Below are 26949 nucleotides of genomic sequence, written 5' to 3'. Positions count from 1 at the left end.
TGTATGTTTCCCTTCTCAAACACCCCCTACTCTGAGAATATAAGTTCCATGAGAAAGGGCATTTCTCTTCCGTAATCTCTCTCGTGTCACTGGTGTCTGGCAGTGCCTTGAGAATTTCATTTCAAATTCTGTTTTATATCCCCTTCACCCAGGCCTTTCTTTAAGGCCAAGATATAATGGGGCTTGTGCGTAATTCTCACCCTTTTAGCAGCTGTTACCTACTCCAGGATTCTATAACTACACTACAGAGTTATGGCGACTCATTTTTTCTTTTCCCATTTATTATAAAAAGAACAGAACAAAGCAAATGCATTTGATAGATGTGCTATTAAAAACTTTGGAATTATGGACTACAAAGGTTTTTGGGCACTAGCGTTAGGCTTTCTGTGGTTGCAAGGCAGTCACATCCCAGGTCATTACCACGACCAGGGTGAAAAATGTTGCCAGCGACTACATTAGCAACTCCCTCAGCTTTCTGTCACCAGGTGCGAGATGGATATTGACCCTTCGGAATGGGTTCAGCAAAACCAGAAATGAGATGCTTGGAACAGCTCACTGAACACAGATGCTGGGTTCAAAGGGATTCATAAAATGAGCAGAGTAACACTTGCAATATTTCTGGGAGAAGACTCTAACCCTCCCATGCTCTGAAATGCATCATCTACAACTGGGACCAAGAGGAGAGTTTCCATTGCTGGGAGTTCAACTCCAAACCAGCATTTCCTGAAAGTGAGTTTTTGAGAATTAAATTCTGAATTCTTGATTTCCCACCTGAATGGGAATTCTTGGGGAATGGGTGAGGTTTAAAAAGACATCTATTTGCCCACATTTTGAGCTATTTACATACCCCAAAAGTACTAGTGCTTCCTTTCTGAAGAAGTCGTAGGGCACTCCTGGGGTGGTCAGTGGGCACAGATACATGTTAATTATGAGCAGTCATCTACGACATAGTATAGTATCATTTCGTAACACCCATGGAGACACTTAAATGAAAGTCACTGCTACATACGGCCTCTGTGCCCATGTTTCTACTCTCCCTCTTGGCCCGGGGGAAGCTAGAGGAACATTCCTCAATAGCACCCCATGCTTCTCCTTGACACTGTATCATACTGTCTCTGTTGCCTCTATTTCTGGCAGAGGCTGGAAAGCTGGGGTGTTGCTATGAGCATGTCTTTGCTCCCTGAGGAGCTCAACTGTGCTCCGGGCTCTTAGGTGGCTGACCTGCCATAGGTGGCTGCTGATTTTCTGTCCCTGGGGCTCAGGTTGGGGTCCATTTCAAGAGTGCATGGTCTTGGAAATGAAAGGACATAGGGAAACATTTACCATGCTCAGCTTAAGTAATTAAAGGACTTAAAAAGGATCCTAGGCATTTAAGTCAGTCGGCTTCTACCGCCTCCCATGGGGGCAGAGCCTCTCCTTAGGATGACCTTATCTGATACCATTTGATATGCTCTTGCTTCTCCTTACTACTAGAGTCTAGAGACAGGAGCACAAAGGTTAAGAATGTGAGCTTTCGGGTTAGACCTAGATACTGGGATTCTGTCTCTACTATGTAAGCAAGGAACTAATCCCCCCTAAGCCTTGGATAATAACAGTCCCCGTCTCTTAGAGCTGGTGCGTATCTTAAGTGAGTTCATGTATGTTGAGTGATTGGCACAAGGTACACACTCCAAACCTGGCTCGGCAGAAGTGTGCTGGGGCTGATCTGAGCCAGACTGCCCCAGCTGGTTGGATCTCTCTCTCCTCCACTCCTACGTTCATTGGACTCACGTTTGGCAGCTCGAACAATACCATGGTAGGCAAATTTATACCCAAGAAATCTGAAAACTCTTCAAATTGGGGCTCCCCCCCACCCTGAGGGTACATTTCCCAGCACCTCACTGGTTTTTGATATCCAAATTATTATCCACTAGCATTTGCTGGCTGGTTGATTCACCCAAGCAGCCCTTCACTAGCATCAACTGTATTCTTACAAATTCTTCCAGCATTTCTACTTGTATGAGAAGAGCAGAGGGAAGGCCAGCAGGTCATGGTCTTCGGAGGCTCAATCATACCCTTCTCAGAGACCAGCACACCTGAGCGTGAGACTGAACGGAAGCCAGCCTGCTCGCCAATTTTCAGCAAGGCCCTCCATGGACCCATTTTGCACACAGTCCCGCATGATTTCAGCACTCAGATATTGGGAATGGAGAGCAGCTTCCCAAGCCCATTCTGCCTGAGTGACTTAGCATCCTTGGGCCATTCAGTGTGACATGAACAGCTGAATCCAGCTGCTGGAGACAAAACCCCCAGGACACTTGGTGGGACTAAAATCAGAAAGAATGACCCACTTAAGGCCCCCAGACCTCAAATGCTGACTCCAACCTTGTGGGCTCTGCGTTAGCATTAATAAGGATTTCCTTGAACTCACTCAGCAGTTCGGATAGCTAGCTGCATCTCATTAAGAAGTCAACTCCCTTTGCCTAGAAATGTGTACATATGTCACTTTAGGCAAATGATCCTTAGCAAGATAAGCTCCTTAAACTGTCTGGCTGAAAGGGCAGTGCTCCCTATGACTGAAGGATATTCCAGTGATACCTCACATGAGCAGGATACAGTCATACACATGAAATGCAAGCATTAATATTAAATTCATGGAATCTAAGATAGGGTGACCGCTTAAAGTTTTTTTTCAACCTATGGTTCTTTTAAATAATAAGATATCCTACCTAAGTACAGGAATTGATATTTTAATTGAAACATTGCCTTGGGCTTTATGTTTTACAAAAGGCAAACAGAGCCCTTGTCTTATGTTGAATTTTCTCAGAAGAAGACACTGAGAGAAAGGTTTGAGTGCAAATACTTAATTTGAGAGATTACCCCAGGAAGCACCAGAGGGGAGTAGGGAAGTAAGACTGGAAATGGAGGACAACCAGTTAGTATGTTAATGAGAAAGTTCTGCTGTGGACAATCAGGGATCAATACTGCTGGGAGCCTCCGGGCGATGGTATAGAATCCCGTTGTCCAATGCTACATTTTACCAATGATACTTGAAATGTGAATAGTCTGATTTGGAATGTGAGTGTGAAATACACACAAATTTCAAAAACTTAGTATGGAAAAATAAAGAATGCAAAAGATCTGACTAATATAATTTTTATATTGATTATATGTTGAAATAATATTTTTGATATATTATGTTACATGAAATATTAAGTTAATTTCACTTGTTTTCTTTTTACCCTTTTCAATGTGACTCCTAGAAAATCTGAAATTATATATCAGGCTCACAATTGAGGCTCCCATTGTATTTCTACTGGGCAGCACTGGTCTAGGACATGCCTCAGATGTGTCCTGCAAGAGGTTGGTTGGATCAACCAACTGTCGGCCAACCTTGGCTGAGGTCTGCTACAGAGAAATTAACTCCCTGGTACTTTGAGTTTTCTTTCATGAACAGAGACAAGCACTCAGCTGAAAGCCACAAGAACTTTCCTTAGAAAGCTGTTGGTATTATACAACAACAGTGAGAGCCAAGGGGATACAGGTAGGGAACCCAGAGCTGCTGTATAGTCCCTATTCTACCTCTTCCATTCCTGCTCCTGACTTGAGATCCTCTGTCTGTCTCTCATGCCCTCTGAGTCCATGTCCTGGGGAGACCACAGGAACAAGAGTGGATAGAAGCTACAGTCACTGTTCCAGTGAACTGTTATGAAGGAAAGGAACTGACGTTATTCCTTCTTGAAGACAGTGGGAGGTCAGGTGAGGGAGAGATGTAACTTCACAAGGAAAAGGATGATCCTAACCAAACCTTGCCCAATGAGACTGTCTGCCTCACAGTTTAAAGAGCTCCCTGTTCGTGGAGTTGCTCAGACCCAGGTTGTCAGTGATTTGTAAAGAGTTCTGGCAGCAACAGGAGGTCACACAAAATTAGGGCCTCTAAGATATCTCTTTCAGTTTTGAAAACTGGCTCCATTTCATGTCTAGAGCAGTGTGATTGCCGAAATGAGAAACATGGGGCTCTCATCCCAGAGAATTAAGCCCTATGCCTTCTAATATCTGTCCAATATACTGAGTGAAAAAAGCAATCATCCACTGAGCGTTTACTATGGTCCAAGGAACATTTCAGGTATGATATCTCATTTAGTCCCCCAAATAAGAATGTACGGTAAGAGTTATTGCCCCCAGAAGTGTAAACTGAGGCTTATAAAGAAAACTCTAATTCAAAGTCATTCAGTGGAAGAGCTAGGATTGAATCCAGGCCTATTGCTTCATGCATTCACTATCAAGTTCATATTGACCTCAGGCCAGAGCCAATGCTGTTAACCACTAGATTTCTCTCACCAAACACTGGTTGTTTTTGAGGAGTAGGCATGTATCTCACTTTCTGATAATGAGAGCAATACATCATATGTAGAGAATGCATTTTCCAAAGATGGCCTCAGCCATATTTCAGGTCCTACCTGCTGTGTAGAACCTCACTGCTCCCCATCAGGAAACTGAGTCTATTCTCTCCTCCTCTGAGCCTGGGTGGGCTTGTGAATAACCACTCCAAAGAAAAGAGTTTGGTGGAAGTAATTATATGGGATTCTTGAGAATGAGTCTTAAAAGGGATATGCATCTGGCTTGCTCACTCTCTCTAGAAAAAACAAAAGGAAGCTGGCTGCTGGGAGGAAGCCCAGGTTACAGGAGGAGACCATGCACAGGTGCTTCAGAAAACTGCCCCAATTTAGGTCTCAGCTAACAGCCCTGTCAATCACCAGCCAGACATATGAGTGAACAAATCTTCAGATGATTCTAACCCCCAGCTGCTAAGTCTTCCTGTTGAGGCCTCAGATTTTGTGGAGTAGTATTATCAAATCACCCCTGCTGTGTTTGGTCTCAATTCTTGACCCACAGAGTATTTCAGTATATAAGTGGGTGTTTTAGACATTAAGTTTTGGGGGTCGTTTGTTACACACCTCTATTAACTACAACATCATGTTCCATTTTTACCTTAGCTATCAGGAAGCTCAAATTCAAGTTTAATGTTTAAATACCATAACTGTATTAGCTGTTATTTTATAATAACGTTTCCTTATTTTATAACTTTAGGTGTACATTTCTATTTTATTAACCTTATTTTGTCTTTCTTTGTAAAATATGAGGTGTACATAAACAACAAAATGATCCTTGCCTATCCTGTAAGAATAGAATTATAAATTTAATACCTGAATCTTCTTTCATGTCAATGTCTTCTTCTCCATTATTATCATCTATTAAAAAATAAAACAAAGAAAAACTCATATGAAAGCTAGAAACACCAGAATTCTCCAATTTGACTAATAAAAAATTGAAGAAAACAGTAGAAAAGAGAGTGTTAAATTATGCCTTTCTACTGTCTTATATTATCATGCTAAATTAAGAAGAAAGTGTACACATTAGAGCACAATCTAACACCTAGGGTTTACATTTCCTTTAAAAATTATGACATATTTATAATAAACTATATATGAAATAATTTGCTTTACTTATCAAAGTTATATATGGTCACTTCGGTCATTTTAATTCCTAAAAATATTAAAATCACAGATTTTAAATGCCACATTTTCTGCATTTATTAAAGGTATGTATGCTCACATCAAGTTTCTGAGAAAATGCAGGCATCACTATTTGGTTGTAGGCTGACAGAATGTCCAACCCCTGCATTGCACCAGAAAAAGTGCTTGTTTGCTACACACGCAAATCCACACCTTTAACCATGTGCTTTCACGTGCTCCCACCAGTTGCTCCATCCCCATTTAACTCCCCTCATCTCATCTCCCATTGTAGGTCCCTTTAAATGGACACAGATGTGTGCTTCCTCTGTCTGCTGAATGACATATTTGCTTTTCTGAACTAATATGTGTTATCATCTCTTCTCCTTAAGTGTTCCTCACATCTAGGAGGTGCCAAATCCTGTCCTATTTCCATGTTTCTTCTTCTCTGCTTACATTATTACAACCCAAATTCCAGCGCTCAATGCCATTCACCTTCCCTGTTTTGTGGCTTCCCAACTGCCCTTTTCTTCTTCCCACTTCTGACACCAATTCCTTTTACACATAGCTGCCAAATCAATCTTGAAATACAATTCTGATCTTGTTCACAACCATTCAGTGATTCTTCTCTGTCTAATGAGAAAATTCTAGACTCTTTGGGGTAACACTCAAGGCCAACAAGATCTGGTTCCAGACACCTGTCTCAGTTTCACCACCCCTGTTCCACTCATGCTGCCACCTACACACATGACAACACTTGACCTTTTTCCCAAATTTTTAAGGTTTCCTTTAGCTTCCCATACTTGCCTCAGTTCTGGAAGCAATGCTTTTCTCCACCTCTACTCACACTCATTCTTCCAGGCCAAGCTGAGGAACAATAACATCTGCTCCACCCAAGTGTGAATGAATAGTATCCCCTTTGGTACCTTATTTTTACTGCCTTCTGAGTATGGACTTTAAGGACCTTTAGGCTTAGATCTGCATACTGGCCCCTATACCCACTCATTTACTAGGTATCTGATCTTGGAGAAATTACCTAATATTCCTGAGTTTCAGGTTCATCAGCTGTAAAGTGGGATAATAACAGTGCCTCCCACAGAGAGGTGTTGTAAGGATTAAATTAGATAATACCACATAAAGCACTAGGACAGCTACTGAAACATCATTAAGTGCTAAATAATAGTTATTATTACCATCAAATCCCACAGTCTTGTTACTTGTTAACCTACCTGTCTTCCATAGACCCATTTCTAGGTCATAAATTCTTCAAAGATAAAGCTTATGTCTTATGTTCCTTTGTATTCCCTGACACCTAATGCAATTGATTACACAGTAGAATCAATAAAGAAATTTCTGCTGAATTAAATTTCTGACTTTTTTTGTTTTGCTTTTTTACTTTTCTGATTTTTTATTAGTCAAATTGGAGAATTCTTATATTTCTAAGTATCTCTTATGTATTAGGACAGCATGTATCTAGAAGATAGTCTGTAAACAATAAGGACTCAGTAAAGATTTGCAACTTCCTAGCCAAATTTATTCAATATGGCACTCTTCTAAGTATTAATTATTAATGACGATTAGCAATATACTAGTAGGAATGGAAAATGCTTCTAATTTGAGGTGTTACAAGGGTAGTTCTTGATGGTCACAGTTAAATTTTAAAGAATTAAATTTTCTTCCATTCAGACTGTTAGAAACATTAGTGATTTTCTGCATGATTTCTTTCTTTCATTCTTTCTATGAATATAATTTTAGGAGGAAGAATAGCTATTTCTTAGAAATGTGATTTTCTAACCAAATGATTATCTAAATGCTACAAAGTAAACTCTTCACAGATTCTTTTCTGAACTTAATATATTTAAACAGAATTTTATTTTCCAGAACTGACTAAAATATCTAGAACCATCTCCATGACAACAGACTCTCTGGAATCTCAGAGTGGGATGGAAAAGAGTCTGTACAGTTTCTAGGGGAAAATAAAGGAAACGTCAAAGATCTCTCTGATTGTCCCCCAGGTGTCCATTTGTCCTTCTAACAAACACTCATTGGTAGCTTAGTAGGCGCAAGGCTTGGTGTTTGGGGAAACAGAAAATACAAAGATGAATCAGACACTTAAGTAGAAACTTATCTAGAAACTTATCAATAGTAAGGAAACTAAGACACACAGAGAAATTTGAACATATGGTAGGGAATAGTCAGTGTCATTACAAAAGGTACCAGAGGCGGGACAGATGATTCCAGTCAAGGCTACTGGGAAGGGTTCTCAGAAATGTGACATCAGAGTTGATATTTGAACTTTATTAGACTGTACTGATAGCATCATCCCCAGAATGTTCCCAAGGTGTTGAAGGATCAGACTTGGTGTTATTATTCATTCATTCATTCACTCATTCACTCACTCACTCATTTATTCATACAGAAGTTAAGAATAAATCCAGGACCTATATTCAGACTGCTTGGGTTCACTTCCAGGCCAAACTTTGTATAGCTGGGCAAACGGGAAAATTATGTAAACCTACTCCTCAGCTTCCTCATATGGAAAGTAGGGTTAATAAAATTACCATTCTTCTAGAGCTGGTAGTACATGTAAAGTGCTTACAGAGAAGGAACAATCAATAAATACCGGCTGTGACTGTTATCATGTAATTATGATTACTACTTTTACTAACTAACCATTTACTGGCCAACACCATGTGCCAGAACTATGCAAGGCCCTGGAGATACAAGGTGACACTCCCTTCCCTCAAAGAGCTCACAAAGAAGTGGGTTGCATTGAAAAGTAAGACAACAATCAGAAGAAGAAGTAACAGATTCTCTGATGCAGGTGAGCAGAAGTTCTATTGGGAAACAGACAAGAGGCAGCTAAGTCAGAGAGGTCTATGGATGGTTTCCAGAAGAAGTGAGGCTTAAGCTGAGTCCAAAGGGTGAGCTGGAGTTAGCTAGCGGGAAGTGAAAGCTGCACTAGGTGCCCAGTAGGTGTGGGTGCCCTGCCTACACCCCTTGTTCCTTCACGCTTCAGTGCTTTGCCAGCCTGACCTCCAGCCACCAGCCCCTGGGTATCTTTGCCTGAGGGCTCTCTCTGAATTGCTGTGTCATGGAATTACCATCCCCCACCCAGGGCAGCCTTTCACAAAATGACTGACAGGATTTGCATATAAGGCCTCCAGCTCCCCTACTTCTCACGTGGCATGTTCTACACTGTCTCCTAGAATCTCCCCAATCCCAACCATAGGATTGAGTCCCAGTGGTCTAGTGGTAATGGGCTTAAAACCTAACATTACTGCCTTCCTTCTCTACCCTGCCTTGCTTCTCCACTCCCCTGCTGGTGTTTCCTGATATTTTCTCTCAAATAAATGATTTCCACTTGAATTTGTGTTTCAAGTCTGCCTCCGGGGTGGGGTATGGGTATTCAAACTAAGACAAGGGTAATCGCACTCAAGCAGAGGGAAAAGCAGCTAAAAACACCTGGATATGAATAGCCAAGATGCTTTTATGGAAATAAAACTAGCTCTGAATGGTTGAAGGGAAGAGTTATAGGAGGAACTATGGTTAAAGTGATCTGTTCTAGCTATCAAAGGCTCTTCCATGCTCCATGCTGAATATGATGGTTAATTTTATGTATCAACATGACTAGACCAAGGCGTGCCCAGACATTTGCCAAACACTATTCTGGGAGTGTCTGGGAGGATGTTTCTGGATGAAATTAACATTTGAATCCGTAGACTCAGTAAAGCAGATTGTTCTCCCTAATATGGATGTACCTCATCCAATCTGTTAAGGCTGACCCTCCCACAAGTAAGAGGGGATTCCTTCTGCCAGACTATCTTTGTGCTTGGACACTGTTTTGTGCCTTTGAACTCAAAGTGGAACATGGGCTCTTTCTGGGTCTCAAGACTGTTGGCATTTGGACTGAAACTATACCCTTGGCCCTCCTGGTTCTTAGGCCTTCAAACTCCTACTGGAACTAGACCATCAGCTCTCCTGGGCTTCTACCTGTCAACCGCAGATCTGGGGACTTGTCAGCCTCCATAACTGCGGGATCCAATTCCTTATAATATATCTCTTTCCATATACATCCCATTGGTTCTGTTTCTATGAAGAATCTTGGTTAGTATACCAGGTTGAAGCATTTAAAATTCATCCTGAGAACGAAGCAACTTTAAGCAGAGGAATGACATACCATCTTTCGAGCGATAACATGTTTTCATGAGAGAAATTTACCAAAAAAAAGTCTTAATATTTTGGTATTTGTGTTAAAATCAAGCAAGAATACTTTGGTTCACAAAGTACCTAAAGTGCCATGACTTATTAATGAAATCCACTTTAGGTCAACATTATTCTATATAATGTGCTCACCTGAGCCATATTTATGCAACACATTTCTAGCAAGAATTTTTTTCGAACAAAAGCAGGAACCAAAAGACAACGTATAAAAGAAGATGATAGCCTATGAAAATGGGGAGTCATGCCACTCAAAATTGGGAAGCAGTTAAGAGATGGATGGAGCACGGGCAGAGAGCTGCCCTTTTTAACAGTTCTTCAAACATCATACTTCTTCATTAGAGGACAAAAATAAAAGGCTCTCAGTCAGGGACTTCCCTGGTGGCGCAGTGGTTAAGAATCTGCCTGCCAATGCAGGGGTCATGGGTTCGAGCCCTGGTGCAGGAAGATCCCACATGCACAGGAGCAACTAAGCCCATGCATCCCAACTACTTAGCCTGAACTCTAGAGCCCGTGAGCCACAACTACGGAGCCTGCGAGCCACAACTACTGAAGCCCGCACGCCTAGAGCCCATGCTCCACAGCAAGAGAAGCCACCGCAACGAGAAGCCCACACACCACAACGAAGAGAAGCCCCTGCTCCCTGCAACTAGAGAAAGCCCGCATGCAGCAAGAAAGACCCAACACAGCCAAAATTAAATTAAAAAAAAAAAAAAAAAGGTTCTCAGCCAGAGCGATACCATTTCAAAATAGAGAGCAATCCGTCAGCTGTTATTGTTCTGTGTGTTCAGAAATGCCAATTCCAGAAAATCCCCTTCCCTTCCTCAGCAGAGACCACCCAGAGACTAAGGCTTCATTTCATCTTAAGGGGCCTCTTTGACATCAGTTTCAGAATGGATACAATGTTTATTCAGTACCTCATTCTCTGTCAGATTATCCTATTGAATTCTGCACAAAAAGTACAAATATGACTAAAGTTCTTATTTTAGTCAAAAACAAGTTTGAAAAACAACTAGTTTCCCATGAATAACCAGTTTTCAGTAACACCTAGCTTTATACACTTCAGAAACTCCTTCATACAGAAGCATGTAACCTACTTTAACGTCAGTCTACTTCATCTTTTATGGGAGACGGAGTTACTATGAAAGATTGTTATCTTAAAGATATCTGTCTTCAGAGAAGCAGTTCATTTCTCAGTAACAAATAGTCCCACACTTCTTTGAAAAACAAAGTATACCATGTGTTTTGCAATGGCTTGGGACGTGCCTTACTCCTGTACTTGCCTAGAGTTCCCATCATTAATGCAGTCTTTGGGGGAAGTAAGAAGAATAAAAACCAAACAGACTACAAAACCCCACAGAACTTCAGCCTAAAGTGTGGTCTCTGGACCAGCAGTATCATTATCATCTGATAACTTGTTAGAAATCCAAATTCTTGGGTCCCACTAAAGATCTATTGAATCAGAAATTCTGGGGGAGGGATCAAGCACTCTGTTTTTTTTTTTTGCAGTACGCGGGCCTCCCACTGCCGTGGCCTCTCCCGTTGTGGAGCACAGGCTCCGGACGCGCAGGCTCAGCGGCCATGGCTCACGGGCCCAGCCGCTCCGCGGCATGCGGGCTCTTCCCAGACCGGGGCACGAACCCGCGTCCCCTGCATTGGCAGGCGTACTCTCAACCACTGCGCCACCAGGGAAGCCCAAGCACTCTGTTTTAATTAGCCCTGCAGGTGATACTCATGTAAGCTGATCTTAAAAAGTACTATTTGTGCGTTGGAGAGGAGAATCATTCAAAAACAGTAGCTGTCTCGTTTTATATCCAAGCTGAGGTAACTTGGATGTCTAACCAATACTGATGCTGGGAAGGGATGCCCACACCACATGGTTGTTCAGAGTAAGAAACAGTTATTCTTTTTATAAGATATATGTGCTTGAAATCATCCAGCTAGCACATAGCTGGAGGGCATGGTTATCATGGTCCACGGCCAGGACCCTTAGATTGGCTGAGGGACATGTACATGGATGGAGACTAGCTCTAGCTTTAAAGAGGCCTGTGGGTTGCGTGGAAAAAGGAGTGTGTTACAAAGGAAAAAGTTACCCTCATGGGCTATTAAGGCAGCCTCTCCACTCCCAAGGGGGGGACGAAAAACCAACAGGTACTTGAAATAGATCATACAATATCCTCCTCAAAATTTCAGGGATACCTACACATATGGGCAAGTCTGTCAAGCAGAACAACTGAGATGATCTTCTTCTGGCTTTTATTTCATGTGCATCCAAGTCCTCTCTCTCTTTTTTTTTTTTTTTTTTTTTTTCTGCGGTACGTGGGCCTCTCACTGTTGTGGCCTCTCCTGTTGCGGAGCACAGGCTCAGGACGTGCAGGCTCAGCGGCCATGGCTCACGGGCCCAGCCGCTCCGCGGCATGTGGGATCCTCCCGGACCGGAGCATGAACCCGTGTCCCCTGAATCGGCAGGCGGACTCTCAACCACTGAGCCACCAGGGAAGCCCCAAGTCCTCTCTCTTAATGCTTGATTTTCATACCACAGGCTTCTTCTGCATCCCTTATCTTTTAAATAATTCATTATCCAGGGCTTCTAGGAGCAATTTGTATTTGCAGAGAAAAGAAATATTATTAGCAAAAATAAAGTGCTCCAAGCTTTTTAGGATTTCCATGAAGTAAGGAAGATATGGGTATCCTCATGGCTTCTTGAGAAACTTGACAAAGCAGAAATTCCAAGCAAAGAATGACTGATAAAGAGGAATTCCTCGGGCTTCCCTGGTGGTGCAGTGGTTGAGAGTCCGCCTGCCGATGCAGGGGACACGGTTCGTGCCCCGGTTCAGGAGGATCCCACATGCCGCGGAGCGGCTGGGCCCGTGAGCCATGGCCGCTGAGCCTGCGCGTCCGGAGCCTGTGCTCTGCAACGGGAGAGGCCACAGCAGTGAGAGGCCCGCGTACCCCGCCCCCCGCAAAAAAAAAAAAAAGAGGAATTCCTCAGAGTGAGCATCTTGCCATTACACTGAAAACTAGGACCCTCTGGACCTAACAAATTGCTAACTCCACTTCATGCAACATCGTTGAGAGGGTCAGGAGAAAGTTTTTTAAAAAGCCAAAGTTGTTTTCCCACCCCCCCCAGTCCCACCCCAAGCTGGTCCTTGGTCTAGAGGAACACTCAAATCTCATTACTTTATAAATAAATGAATAAATAAAAGGCATTGCTTAGAAAACTGCATGGTTCTGCTGTTCCTGGCTTGGCCAACTAGGTACATGATGGTACCAGTTACTGAGATATGGGGCTCAGGAGAGGGAAGATGGGGTGGGGGGGGAGACTTTGGATTTAGTTTTAGATGTGTTGACGGGGAGTTGCTGAGGGACTCCTGGCTGGAGATGGCCCTGTGCAGTGAGGATACCAGAGAGGGCTGGCAGGAAGAGAATTGGAGGACAGAATGGTCTACAGGATAAAGGCTGCCCAGGCAAGTAAGATAAATGTTGCAAAAGGTCATGTGGAGTCATGTGATCAAATATGCACTGGTTTCAATAACCACACTCCACCCATTGAAGAGGTTCTGATAACCTCCACAAGGACGGTGTGGGTAGCAGGGTAGAGAGAATTGCATGATTGCTGTGGACTACAGAGTGAATAGCAAGTGAAGGAGCCAGACAACTTTTCAAAGACCCATGCCGAGATCCCACTCCTGCGCATATATCCAGACAAAATTATAATTTGAAAAGATACATGCACCTCAATGATCACAGCAGCACTATTTACAATAGCCAAGACATGGAAACAACCTGAATGTCCATCAACAGATGAATGGATAAAGAAGATGTGGTACATATAGACAATGGAATACTACTCTGCCATAAAAAAGAATGAAAATAATACCATTTGTAGCAACATGGATGGTTTTAGTGATTATCATACTACGTGAAGTAAGCCAGACAGAGAAAGACAAATACCATATGATATCAGTTATATGTGGATTCTGACATATGACACAAATGAACTTATCTATGAAACAGAAACAGACTCACAGGCATAGAGAACAGACTTGTGGTTGCCAAAAGGGAGACGTGTCGGGGAAGGATGGATTGGGAATTTGGGATTAGCAGATGCAAACTGGTATATATAGGATGGATAAACAACAAGGTCCTACTGTATAGCACAGGGAACTATATTCAATATCCTATAATAAACTATAATGGAAAAGAATATGAAAAGGAATATATATATGTATAACTGAATCACTTTGCTGTACAGCAGAAATTAACAAAATATTGTAAATCAACTACACTTCAATAAAATAAATTTTAAAAACTCTATTGTTTATCTTTACTCTTATTTCTGTGACTTATTAGGAATTATTTCATTCATACACTATTCCTCGAAAGTTATCATTACTTTTTCCTGCATTTGCCTCAATGTTTTCAACTACAGAACAGAAACCAGTCTACCCAGGATGTTCCAAGGGTCTTTCAAAAGCACCTTGTAGGGGGTTTTGTAAAGATGCCTATAGCATCCTCCCTTCTCCCAGCAGCATTTTGTCTTATCTTTTTAAAAATTAATTAATTAATTTATTAATTTATTTATTTTTGGCAGCATTGGGTCTTTGTTTTTGCATGCGGGCTTTCTCTAGTTGTGGTGGGCAGGGGCTCCTCTTTGTTGCGGTGCGTGGTCTTCTCATTGTGGTGGCTTCTCTTGTTGTAGAGCATGGGCTCTGGGCACATGGGCTTCAGTAGTTGTGGCTCCCAGGCTCTAGAGTGCAGACTCAGTAGTTGTGGTGCACAAACTTAGTGGCTCTGCGGCATGTGGGATCCTCCCGGACCAGGGATCGAACCCATGTCCCCTGCATTGACAGGTAGATTCTTAATCACTGGAGCCACCAGAGAAGTTCCTTGTCTTATCTTTTATCAGAACTTCCTAATGAGATCAAACTCTGCTTAGTCAATGCTTGTGTTCCCAGGTCTTTATTTGTTCTTCTGTTTATCAGCATTTGCTACACACACTGCACATTCCCACCCCACCCCCCACCCCCCGCCGCCGTTTGAAGAGACAGATTGCTTTCTGTCTACACCTGCTGCTTGTTCCTGTATTCAGGCTGCTTGGTTACAGCAACACTTCACTGGATTTTCATTGAAGGCAAAATGTGTTTGTAGCTTTTGAGGCCCATCAAGTGGAAATAGTTAGCACCCATTTCCTAAGAAGGCAATCAACTCATTTATGTCACATTACAGAAAGCATGTCTTGTATAATTCTAACCATCGATGCAATCCAGACATTAAAAGTGTACAAATGAGCACAAAAGTGCCAAGTCCCCGTAAATATTCATAATTAAAGAAAATTTTGAATTCTTTCATTCTGTAGATTTTTCTTTTTCTTTTATTTTTTTCTTTTAAATTTTATTTATTTATTTATTTATTTTGCGGTACGCGGGCCTCTCACTGTTGTGGACTCTCCCGTTGTGGAGCACAGGCTCTGGATGCGCAGGCTCAGTGGCCATGGCTCATGGGCCCAGCTGCTCCGCAGCATGTGGGATCTTCCCGGACTGGGGTACGAACCCGTGTCCCCTGCATCGGCAGGCAGACTCTCAACCACTGCACCACCAGGGAAGCCCATGTAGATTTTTCTATACACTGAGTATGCCATTAAAAAAAAAAAGTAAAATTCAGACTGGGTCAACAGCTTTGCTCGTGTTTTTTTTCCTTATTCAAAGACAACTGATGGATTAGTTTACTGGTGCTGCTATAAAAAATCTCTACACACTTAGTGCTTTAGAACAACACAAATTTCTTATGTTACAGTTCTGTGGGTCAGAAGTCTGACGTGGATCTAACTGGGCTAAATCAAGACATCAGCAGGGCTGCATTCCTTTCTGGAGGCTCTGGGGGAAAATCTGTTTCTTCAGCTTTCGAGCTGCTAGAGGCCACCCACATTCGTTTTAGCTGTGGCCCCCTTTTCCACAGTCAAAGCCAGCAACGCTGCCTCTCTCTGAACATCCTTCCAGTCATGTCTCCCTCTGGCTCTCTGCTTTCTGCTTCCCTCTCCCAGTTTTTACGGATACTTGTGACTATACTGGCTCACTCAGATAATCCAGCATAGCATCCCTATTTTAATATCAGCTAATCAGCAGCTTTAATTCCATCTGCAATCTTATTTCCCCCTTTGCGATATAACCTAACATATTCACAAATTCTGGGGATGAAGGCATCTTTGCAGGGTGGGGGGTGGTTGAGGCATCTTTCCTCCTACCACATCCAGTAAATCAGGAAGCAGATTGCTTTGCAAAAAAAAAATATCTGAGGAGTAGAACTAAGAACATTTCCATTTAGAAATAATGATGTCCTATCGGATCAAGTACATAGGATTAAAATCAAGGTCTTTTGTGTGTTTTTAGTTTTCAACTTCATTCTCTTGTATAAAAAGGTTTCTTCTTTGCTTTCTTTTTTTTTCAACCTTCATTCTTTCTTCCTTTCATCTCCCCCTCTTCCCTTCTTTCTATTCTCCCCCCCTTTTATTTTACATTTTCTTTCATCTTTCTTTTGTCTTTACTTCTACCTTTCCTCATGGTTTTGGTTATAAAAGAATAATATCTAACATCACGAAGACAAATGACAATCTGGGGAACTCTTTGTAACATACATTTGAAAAGATTAATAGTTTTGATATACAAATAGTTCTTATGAATCAATAAGATAAATATGAAATAGTCAATATAAATGTGCAAAAGATATGATTAGCAATTTCACATAAGACATTTAGAGAGATAACAAACAACTGAAAAACGGGATTAGCTATACTAGTAATAAAAGAAATGCACTTTGTTACCCATTAATTAGCTTATTTAATGTATAAAAGCGATAACATGAGAATATACACAATTGGGAAGACTGGGGGAAAAGTAAACTCTTACACACTGCTCATGAGAATGTAAACTCAGTACAATGGACTGTTTGTGCTCTCCCCAAATTCATATGTTGAAATCCCAACCCCCAGTGAGATGGTATTAGGAGGTAAGACTTTGGGAGGTAATTAGGAAGATAATCCCATTCATGAGGGTGGAGCTCTCATGAATGGGATTAGTGCCCTTATAACAGGGACCTCAGAGAGCTGTCTTTCCACCATGTGAGGATACAATGAGAAAATGGCCACCTGCAACTCAGAGGTGGATCCTCACCAGAACCCGACCACGCTCGCACCATGATCTCACAATTCCAGCCTCCAGAACTGTGAGAGATAAACTTCTGTTGTTTATGAGCCTCCTGCTTACAGTTTTCTGTTATATTAGCCCGAAAGGACTAAGATACCCAGGTTGTTCAACAAGAGGTGTCATTGTTCATATTTTTGACTCTGGGAATGATGTCCCCTGAGTACATGACACTCACCCATAGGGCCGCAACACAATGGCTGATTTGACAGAAGCATCTTGATTTTGTATGCATTTTGAAAAAGTAATGCCCCTTTTAGAAAAGTATTCTAAAAAAATTGTTGATGTGTGCCAATGTTTACCTGTGAAGATGTTTTTCTATAAGTGTTATTCATCAACAGGTAGAGAATAATTTGCAGAGATAAATTCACAGTTCAACAGTATGGTTTGGGGTAAACATTGGGTCCCTTAAGATTATGTTATGGAAGAATATATAATGACATGAAAAAATGTTCACAATTTGTGGTATGTGACACACTGCAAGATATAAGACTGCATTTCTGATTGTTTTCCTTTTTCATTTTCAAAGATCTGAAGGATAAACAACAAAATCTGATTCATCTCTGAACTGTAGGATAATAGGTGGTTTGTAATTTTTTCTTTTGGATTCTCTATTTTTTACTACAAATCTGTACTACTATTGTAATAAAAAGTTATACATATATTTTTAAGAAGTTATATGTATATATATTTTAAAAGATGGTCACAATCATTGAAATACCTCCTTTTAAAATTATAATAAGTAATAAACACAATATTTTAAAATGTATGATCCTTGGTCTAGACACCTCTCTGAATATTCATTTACATTGTTATTCATTCTATTTGGAAATATCCTATTACTGTGTGTGCACAGGACAAAACTGAAGCATGGAAAGATTAAACAACAGGCACAAAGTCACACAGTTCTAAGGTGGTTGTCACAGGAACAAAAACTGTTTCTTGTGATAACAAGCCCAGTGGTTTTTCCCCGATAAACAGATGGTTTTGACTATGTACCAAGCTCTTCACTAGTCATTAGTTAGGTTTTTCAGATCTTCACCACCCCTGTCACCAGTGCCTTCAAGCTTGGCCTTCTGACCATTGTGCTGAAACAGCAAGAGTGAAGAAAACTTTAGCAGATCATGGCATCCTGTGCTTCATTAATGCTCTTGGAAAACTGATGACTGGGGAGCAGGTAAGAAGAGGAAGGAAATGTGGATATTCCCTGTGGCTGGAGGCACACTCACTTGTCAGAAACTCCAGCACTATTACAACAAATAGATAATGTATGACTTTTTTTAGCAGAAAGTCGAGCTTCAAACAATTGACCACATTTTTGGGATTGCTATGGGAAGAAACATTGCATAGTAGAAAGGATTTGAGGTCAGAAATACCCAGTTATGTGACCTTGGGCAACTGACTGAGCTTTCTTCAGCCTCTGTTCACTACCATCCCAAGAAAAGCAGATGATGAACCTATGCCATTGGTTATTATTGGAAGGCCAGTCTCTTAGTGAAGAATGAATTAATCCTTCTTAAATACAGGATCTATCATGTTACTCTCCCATTAAAAGGCTTACTCTTATGCCCAACTGCTTATTACATGGTGATGAGTGTCAACATTTCTGATTCAAGGATTCACACATCGAATATAACCATCTTACTTATTTCCCAGATTCTCCCATCTGAACTGCCCTTCTTCCTCTGTGTCACTTACACCACATTTGGCATCACTTCTCTGCTCCTGCCCAACCTTTAAAGCCCAATACAGTGCCACATTCATCATGAAACTTAGCTTAACCACCCTGGTCCTTGTGTGTATTTGCCTCAGAAATCCTGGTATTATGACTATTTCAGTGCTGTACTTGATTATTTGCTGATATTGTCTTCCAGCTGTTCTGTACAATACTTGCCACTTCAGGCATCTTATAAGAACTTTATTTTAAATGCAGCCATGATCAAAGACTTGGGCACACAGGAAGCATGTAATACTGACGGTGGATGAGAAAAACTTATAAAGAGTGAGAAGGGGCATGAAGAAGGGGTAGGTAGGGTGAATAGAGTCATCCCTCAGTATCTGAAGGAGATTGGTTCCAGGTATCTTATGCAGATACCAAAACCCAGGGATGCTCAAGTCCTTTATACAAAATGGTGTATTATTTCCATATAACTTATGTTTGTCCTCCCATATACTTTAAATCATTCCTAGATTACTGATAATACCTAATACAATGTAAATGCTATGTAAATGCTTAGTACACAGGGAATTCAAGTTTTGCTTTTAGGGACTTTCTAAAAAAATTTTTTTTTAATATTTTCAATCCATGGTTGGTTGACTCTACAGATATGGAACCTGTGAATATGAAAGGCTGACTGTACCTTTCTCTTTTTAGCTTTGGAAGAATAGATTCAGGTAAAAATTAAAAAAAATCATGTCCATTTGTCAGAGGATATAATTTTAGAAAAATATTCTTGAAGAAATAGTCTTTCCTTATGATTAAAGGTGAAAAATATATGAAAAGAAGTGCTGTGCCCTCATCTAGATCTGGTAACAATACTTATGATATCTCAAAAAAAAAAAAGACTTTTTACTTGAGGCTTCGGTTAAATGGCGTTTCAGCTTAAGGTCATGGTAGCTTTTTACTTACTTTAATAAACATCCAGCACATATTTCGAAATTTTTCAGATTATGGAAGTACAATAGAATATCAGAAATGGTCTGTGTTCTCTCCAAATTTACCTTTTCATTGGTGAGACAAGACAGAGGTTAAAAAAGAAATCGTAATATAAAAATCCAATGGAGTTACCTTGCAAGAGTGTATACAAAATAGACAGAAATAAATGACAGAAATGCTGGTTTCTTTCCTCTGAGGTTCCTATTGCATTTCCATCATGGACCCTACTGCAGGCTAAGTGTGCCCCCCCAAAATTCATAAGTTGAAGTCCTAACCCTCTGTCCCTCAGAATGTGACTATTTGGAGATAGGGTTTTAAAGAGGTAATGAAGTTAAAATGAGTTCGCTGGGGTGAACCCTGATTCAGTATGACTGGTGTCCTTGGAAGAAGAGGAGATTAAGACAAAGAGACACACAGAGGGAAGACCACATGAAGACACAGGGCAAAGATGACCGTCTACAAGCCAAGGAGAAAGGCCTCAGAGTAAACCAACCCAGCTGACACCCTGATTCTGAACTCCTGGTCCCCAGAATTGTGAGAAAATAAATTTCATCCCATCTGTGGTACTCTGTTCTGGCAGCCCTGGTGAACTAATACAGGAATTTTCCACATTTGCCATCTTCTCCCACGGTCCTTTTTGCTTCCTGGTGCCACTTGCCTACAGATAATAGCACTGCACTACTTGGATGATTTGGATGGAATTTGATTTTGAAATCTATGATAAAGTACAAATTTGACTCATATTAGAAAATGTTTCATGAGGAAATATTCAGATCTTAGAGGAAAGAGAAGCATGGCAGATTAGAAAAGCGATAGGCATCAGACGAAATTAGGGAGACCTTCTTAACGCTCCAAATGCATCCCAGCCTTCTCTGAGGATGCTCTTATCACTTGTGCAATGACAGATACCATCCTCAATTTTAAAGTACAGATGTTATTTCCTAGCTGTATGTCTCACTTTTCTGAAGTGTGCATCATTTCCCGTATCTAAAAAGGAGGGTTGATATGGTGCCACTTTCTTAGAGTCATCATGAAGATTAACTGATTTAGCCCATATATCTGATGGCTGATAGAAGGCAGTCCACAAGTGTTAGCTATTATTCCTAACCTTAATATTAGGTGGTAGTCATGCATGTGTTATATCTTTATTATGATCATTTCTAGACTAACTTTTATTGTTTTCTCATTCATTTTGCCTTAGAGTCTCAATTATGAAATTTAAAGACATGGGATTAAAGTACCCCCAAACACAGAGATTTGGTTTAATATAAAAATGACCTTTTTTTTTCTAAACTATGATCATTATTGCATTCGGAATGGTTAAGAAGACTAGTTAGAGAAACTCTGAAGTCACTCCAGGGGGAATATATGGCAAGTCAGAAAAATTATATTCCAATCAAAGGTGGTATGGTTATGAATTAACCATAAACTCAAATTATGAACATATAATGTATATCATCTATATTAGCAGTCACATATTCCATGAGAAGTCACTTTTACTTCATAGTGCATATTTGGAATTTACAAATGGCTGATGCCTCAGCATTGAAGAAATACTCAACAATATTGGAGGAGTCTGACACTTAGTTTAAAAATGTACTTACTATTATAAATATGCAATGGAAATAATTTCATGAGCATGGCATGATTCAAAGCACTGATGTGAAGCTGGGGATGATTTTATTATTATTTCACTCGATTGAGTGCTAAGATGCATTTTGGATTTATTTAAAGTAGCAATTCTCAAACAATAAGTTATTTGCATAGTTATTAATACATTCTAGACCACTAACACTGTCCCATTCTAAAAAACTTGTGATATGATTTTTGGCTTTGCATCACTGGAAACACCTGCTGATGGATGGATTTGTTTTAATAGCAATGGATCATACTTATACAATTATTTTTATCATATGTTAGAGTGAAAACAAGTTTTCATTTTAGGAGGCATAAAAATGAATATGATGTCATTATTTCCAAACATATCAGGGAATCCAAAATTTATAAAATTTTATAAATCATGCTGTGATGCTGACAAGACATTTGCAACTGCACACCATAGCAAGTTGCATTTTTTACATGAAAGGACACTTTCTTTTAAGAATACTTAAGAACGCAGAAATGTAGGCACAATCTGCTCACTGTGATTATGTAGGAAATAAAGAGAGAGGATGGAAGGAGGAGGCTGAAACAGAAAGAAGCCATGAGATTATGGGGAGAAGAATTTATTAAATTCAAGTCATGTCAACAATTACTTATTAAACAGCTATTATGTACTTTACACTCTGTAAAACACAGAGCTGCTTAAAAAATGAATAAAAGTGAAACAAGGAGGGGAAGGAGGAAAAAGAGAAAAAGGACCACAACCCTGGTCTTCTTTATCATATGGGAGTCTTCTGGATTTATGTTACGTTCCATTTGGGGGAGACTGTAAAATCCCAAATGGATTACACTTAGCAGATTCACCTTTCAATTATAAAATCAGGGAGGACTTCAGATCACCCAGGAGAACTTAGCCCATTTTGATCATTTGCACAGCGTTGAACATCTCCAGCAGTTTTCTGTAGCTGTCCTGTAGCTCTATGTCCTACCCTGATCTGCAGGTGGGTGGGGCATCCTCTCTATGGTGTGGGGGGCTCCAATAGGCTGCTGAAGAAGGTGACTGGGCACTGGAACCCATCATCCACTCCTTTCTACCTGCCAGAGTCACTGGTTACATGAAAGACCACTTCAGATGGACATAAAATCCTCAAAAAAAAAAAAAAATCTCTCTGAAAGGCAGGCACCAACAAGGCTCATGGTAGCTTGAAATTCCCTGGAAGCCATTCTTCATCACGGCTGAGGAAAGTGCTTAGGACCCCGGGACTTAAATGGCACCATAAAAATAACAAGGTATGAAATAAGCCTCAGCCTTCACAGGCTGGAAGAGGGACAGTGGGGGGCAATATTCAAATGAACCAGGTTCAGCTGATCGCACATTCAGTTAAGGTAAATCAATTCACTCAAGGTTCTTTAAAAACCTGGAGGTTTCTCCTACTTTCTAAAAAGAAGTGTGAAATAAGATGAAAGACTACCTTTTTCAGATGCCCTGGAAAGGACTTTCTCTTCATTGCAATTTGGGCGGAGAAAACCAGGGAGAAGAGGGATGGAATGGAAGAACAGCTTGAATTGTGACTACAAATATAAATGGGCTCCTTACAATTTCCAACACGTTTAACACGGTGGGTGCAGGCACAGGCCTGTACAACTTACAAGTGTGGGGAAGAAATCACAGGTCACGTAATTTAGGAAATGCCATTTGGTCCAGCCCCTCACTCAAGAGATAAACTGACTTCCCCAAGACAACATAATGACCTGGTAAGAGGAAGAGGTCCAGAGCCTAGATTTCCCGTCACCTCCTTTAGATCTTAAAATCTAAGATACAAGTTGCCAGGTGTGACTGGTGGATGGAAATCATACTTGTAACAACCTCTAAAAGGCGAAATAAAGTAGTAGAATTATTAAGTGATGCCCTGACTTTTTCAACCTCCAATTTCAAAGGAAACAAATTGCTTTACTCACCTGCAGGGAAAAACTCGCCCATTTTCTTTTTGTAGATTTTGAAGTCGACTTCTAGGAAGACACAGAAGATGATCCGATCCACCTAGAAGCAAACAATAGACACTTAAAGCGAAAGGAAATATGGCAAATGCCTTCCCAGAACATGGTCTTGGAACAGAAAACTTCCCACAGATTTTTGGTGCTACACTACTAACTACATGATAGCACTGAGTGGAGTTCGTGTGTGTGTGTGTGTGTGTGTGTGTGTGTGTGTGTGTGTGTGTGAGAGAGAGAGAGAGAGAGAGAGAAAGAAAGAGAGAGAGAGAGAGAGAGAGAGAGTGTGTTTGTTTGTGAATGCACTCTTTATGTAAATAAACCCATGGGCAATTTGGTGGAAAGATGTTATATAAAACAAATAAGAAATAATAAATGACAATAAGCTACTTTGCAGCAAGCTATAAATAAGATCTGAGATTCCACCAGGATACCTAGACTTTATGTTCTATTAAACAGCCACCCGAGAGGTGTACAGCAGAATGACAATAAAGTATGTCAGTAAACAGAGAGCTCTTTGTCCTACCCTTGTTAGACAAATATATTTATCAAACCTGTTAGCATTTGAACATGGCCTAAAAAGCTTCACTCAGTGTAATTTGCATGCAGTCACTTGCTTTTAGCTTTACATACTTGGAAATGCAACAGAAATAAAATATAATTAGTTGACAGTACATGAGGTCGATGTAACTTTAATCTGGTAGGTTATCACTGAGTAAGGAAGTGCCACTTCAAAAGTAAAATGTGTACACAGCCCCTTTTCTCTGTTTCGAGAGCTTCTGCATGTAAGGAGTTTCTTTGAGACATTCCGAGAGTAATACGGTAAACAGAGAAGAGAGACGGGATACACATAATAGCTCACGGATATCTGATATTAAATCGGTGACTCAATTTTGTGTCTTGAAAACAAACACCGCTTTAGTTCCTTTATTTTAACAACGTACAAAAAGTTAAAAATTACCCCATCCATCAAACTGCAACTGGCAATTGACTAGAACATCAGTAGGAAACGGAAGTGGGGTATGCTGGTGGCAGGACAGGAAAAAACCCAAATGGATGTCATCCACCTAACCCCTCAGCTCTCCCAGTCTGTAGGCGACAGAGTCATGTGAGCCAAGTCCCAAAGTTCCCAGTAGGAGAGAAGATCTGCAGGAGTGGGAGGGGAGAGGATTAGGACACAGAAATCACCAGGGTTCCCTGATGGAAGCTCGGAGATGCAGCTTCCTGATCCCTGCACAAGTCTAGACCCCCAGCCGGTAGACCATCTCCTGGGCAGTCACTGGACTTCACCAAAAACCATGCAGCGCTACCCCAGTCACTGTCCCATAGGGTGGAGAGAGCACTTGACCTTCAGAAATGGAAGGACTGAGGTGCAAAGAACCCTATTTTCCTTTCCCTGTATTCATTTGAATTTCTGGTGTCCAGCCTTGTCTGCATGGCAGTAACATTTGCTACAAATGTAAAAACTGTCACCATCAACTTACTCTCAGGTGATCTATAAATTGAGTGGAATAAATGATTATCTGTCCAATACTGAATGCTCGTCTCCACTATCCTTATAGTATATTTATGCCCTGTGGCTAAAGATAAGAATCATAATGTCAAGCAACAGAATCGAGTTACAAAAGAACATACTTGCTTTGATACTGTTATATGAATTTTTAAAGCACAAAGATACAAGAGTGTAGGGATTCGTTCATAAGCACTAATGACCATAAACATACATAGGAATGTGACACATGAACTTCAAGATGATGATGATTTCTGATAAGGGAGGGAAGGTAAAATAATGGACAGGTAAGACTTTAAATGAATAGTTAATATTTTATTTATTTAGAAAGAAAAAAATTTAGAAAAAATATGGCAAATGGGTGACAACTATCAACTATGGGGGTAGGAACATGGATAGCATATTATGTTCTACACTTTCTGTATAGATGAAATACATCATAGTTAAAAGTCCTAACATTAAAAATAAGACTGTTACTACTCAGCCATAAAAAAAAGAATGAAATAATGCAACTTGCAGCAACATGGATGGACATAGAATTATCATACTAAGTGAAGTAAGTCAGAAAGAGAAGAACAAATAGCATATGACATCACTATTATGTGGAATCTAAAATATGACACAGATGAACTTACCTACGAAAGAGAAACTGATTCACAGACATAGAGAAGAGACTTGTGGTTGCCAAGGGGGAGGTGGGTGGGGGAGGGATGGATTGGGAGTTTGGGATTAGCAGATGCAGACTAGTATATAAAGAATGGATAAAAAACAAGGTCCTACTGTATAGCACAGGGAACTATATTCAATATCCTGTGATAAATCCTAATGGAAAAGACTATGATAAAGAATGTATATATATGTATAACTGAATCACTTTGCTGTACAGCAGAAATTAAGACAACATTGTAAATCAACTACAATAAAATAAGTTAAAAAATAATAAGATTCTGTGTTAGACATACTCTACTCTCCAGCTGCATTGAACTACTGATAATTTCCAAACACTATAATTATTCTCACTTCTGTGCCTGTGATGGTTGACTTTTTCTCCAGGCTTCAAATGATCATATTATTTCTAAAGCTCCTAATTAAGATCAAAATCAAAACAAGAAAATTTGGTTCAAACCAGATCTAAGAAGAACAAGCTGGACAGTCTCATATGTACTCATTTCTCCCTACTTTTACAGTCACTTAACATAAATTATGAGATTTTTTTTTAACATCTTCATTGGAGTATAATTGCTTTACAATGCTGTGTTAGTTTCTGCTGTATAACAAAGTGAATCAACTATATGTACACACATATCCCCATATCCCCTCCCTCTTGTGTCTCCCTCCCACCCTCCCTATCCCACCCCTCTAGATAGTCACAAAGCATTGAGCTGATCTCCTTGTGCTATGCAGCTGCTTCCCACTAGCTATCTAGTTTACATTTGGTAGTGTATATATGTCAATGCCACTCTCTCACTTCATCCCAGCTCCCCGTGTCCTCAAGTCAATTCTCTACATCTGTGTCTTTATTCCTGTCCTGCCCCTAGGTTCTTCAGAACCATTTTTTTTTTTTTAAGATTTCATATATATGGGTTAGCATACAGTATTTGTTTTTCTCTTTCTGACTTACTTCACTCTGTATGACACTCCCTAGGTCCATCCACCTCACTACAAATATCTCAGTTTCGTTTCTTTTTATGGCTAAGTAATATTCAATTGTATATATGTGCAACATCTTTTTTATCCATTCATCTGTTGATGGACACTTAGGTTGCTTCCATGTCCTGGCTATTGTAAATAGAGCTGCAATGAACATTGTGCTACATGACTCTTTTTGAATTATGGTTTTCTCAGGGTATATGCCCAGTAGTGGGATTGCTGGGTCATATGGTAGTTTTATTTTTAGTTTTTAAAGGAACCTCCTTACTGTTCTCCATAATGGCTGTATCAATTTACATTTCCACCAACAGTGCAAGAGGATTGCCTTCTCTCCACACCCTCTCCTGCATTTATTGTTTGTAGATTTTTTGATGATGGCTATTCTGACTGGTGTGAGGTGATACCTCACTGCAGTTTTGATTTGCATTTCTCTAATGATTAGTGATGTTGAGCAACCTTTCATGTGTTTGTTGGCAATCTGTATATCTTCTTTGGAGAAATGTCTGTTTAGGTCTTCTGCCCATTTTTGGATTGGGTTTTTTGTTTTTTGATATTGAGCTGCATGAGCTGCTTGTAAATTTTGGAGATTAAATCCTTTGTCAGTTGCTACATTTGCAAATATTTTCT

The 26949-nt window shown here is 40.3% G+C and overlaps 1 protein-coding gene across 3 annotated transcripts in view; it reads right to left on the bottom strand.

Annotated features, from left to right (window-relative positions):
• The window catches only part of MACROD2 (mono-ADP ribosylhydrolase 2), a 2044226-nt gene that overhangs the window by 176869 nt on the left and 1840408 nt on the right, over window positions 1-26949 (bottom strand). For all 3 annotated transcript variants that reach the window (XM_028499297.2, XM_028499299.2, XM_028499300.1), the window contains exons 9-10: window positions 23130-23211; window positions 5187-5231 (exon numbers count right to left, since the gene is read on the bottom strand). In XM_028499297.2, the coding sequence (XP_028355098.1) occupies window positions 5187-5231; window positions 23130-23211 (127 nt within the window). The remainder of the gene's footprint in view (window positions 1-5186; window positions 5232-23129; window positions 23212-26949) is intronic.

This window comes from Physeter macrocephalus, chromosome 14, assembly GCF_002837175.3.
Source record: "Physeter macrocephalus isolate SW-GA chromosome 14, ASM283717v5, whole genome shotgun sequence".
Classification (NCBI taxonomy): domain Eukaryota; kingdom Metazoa; phylum Chordata; class Mammalia; order Artiodactyla; family Physeteridae; genus Physeter; species Physeter macrocephalus.
This window is presented reverse-complemented; position numbering and strand designations above follow the sequence as displayed.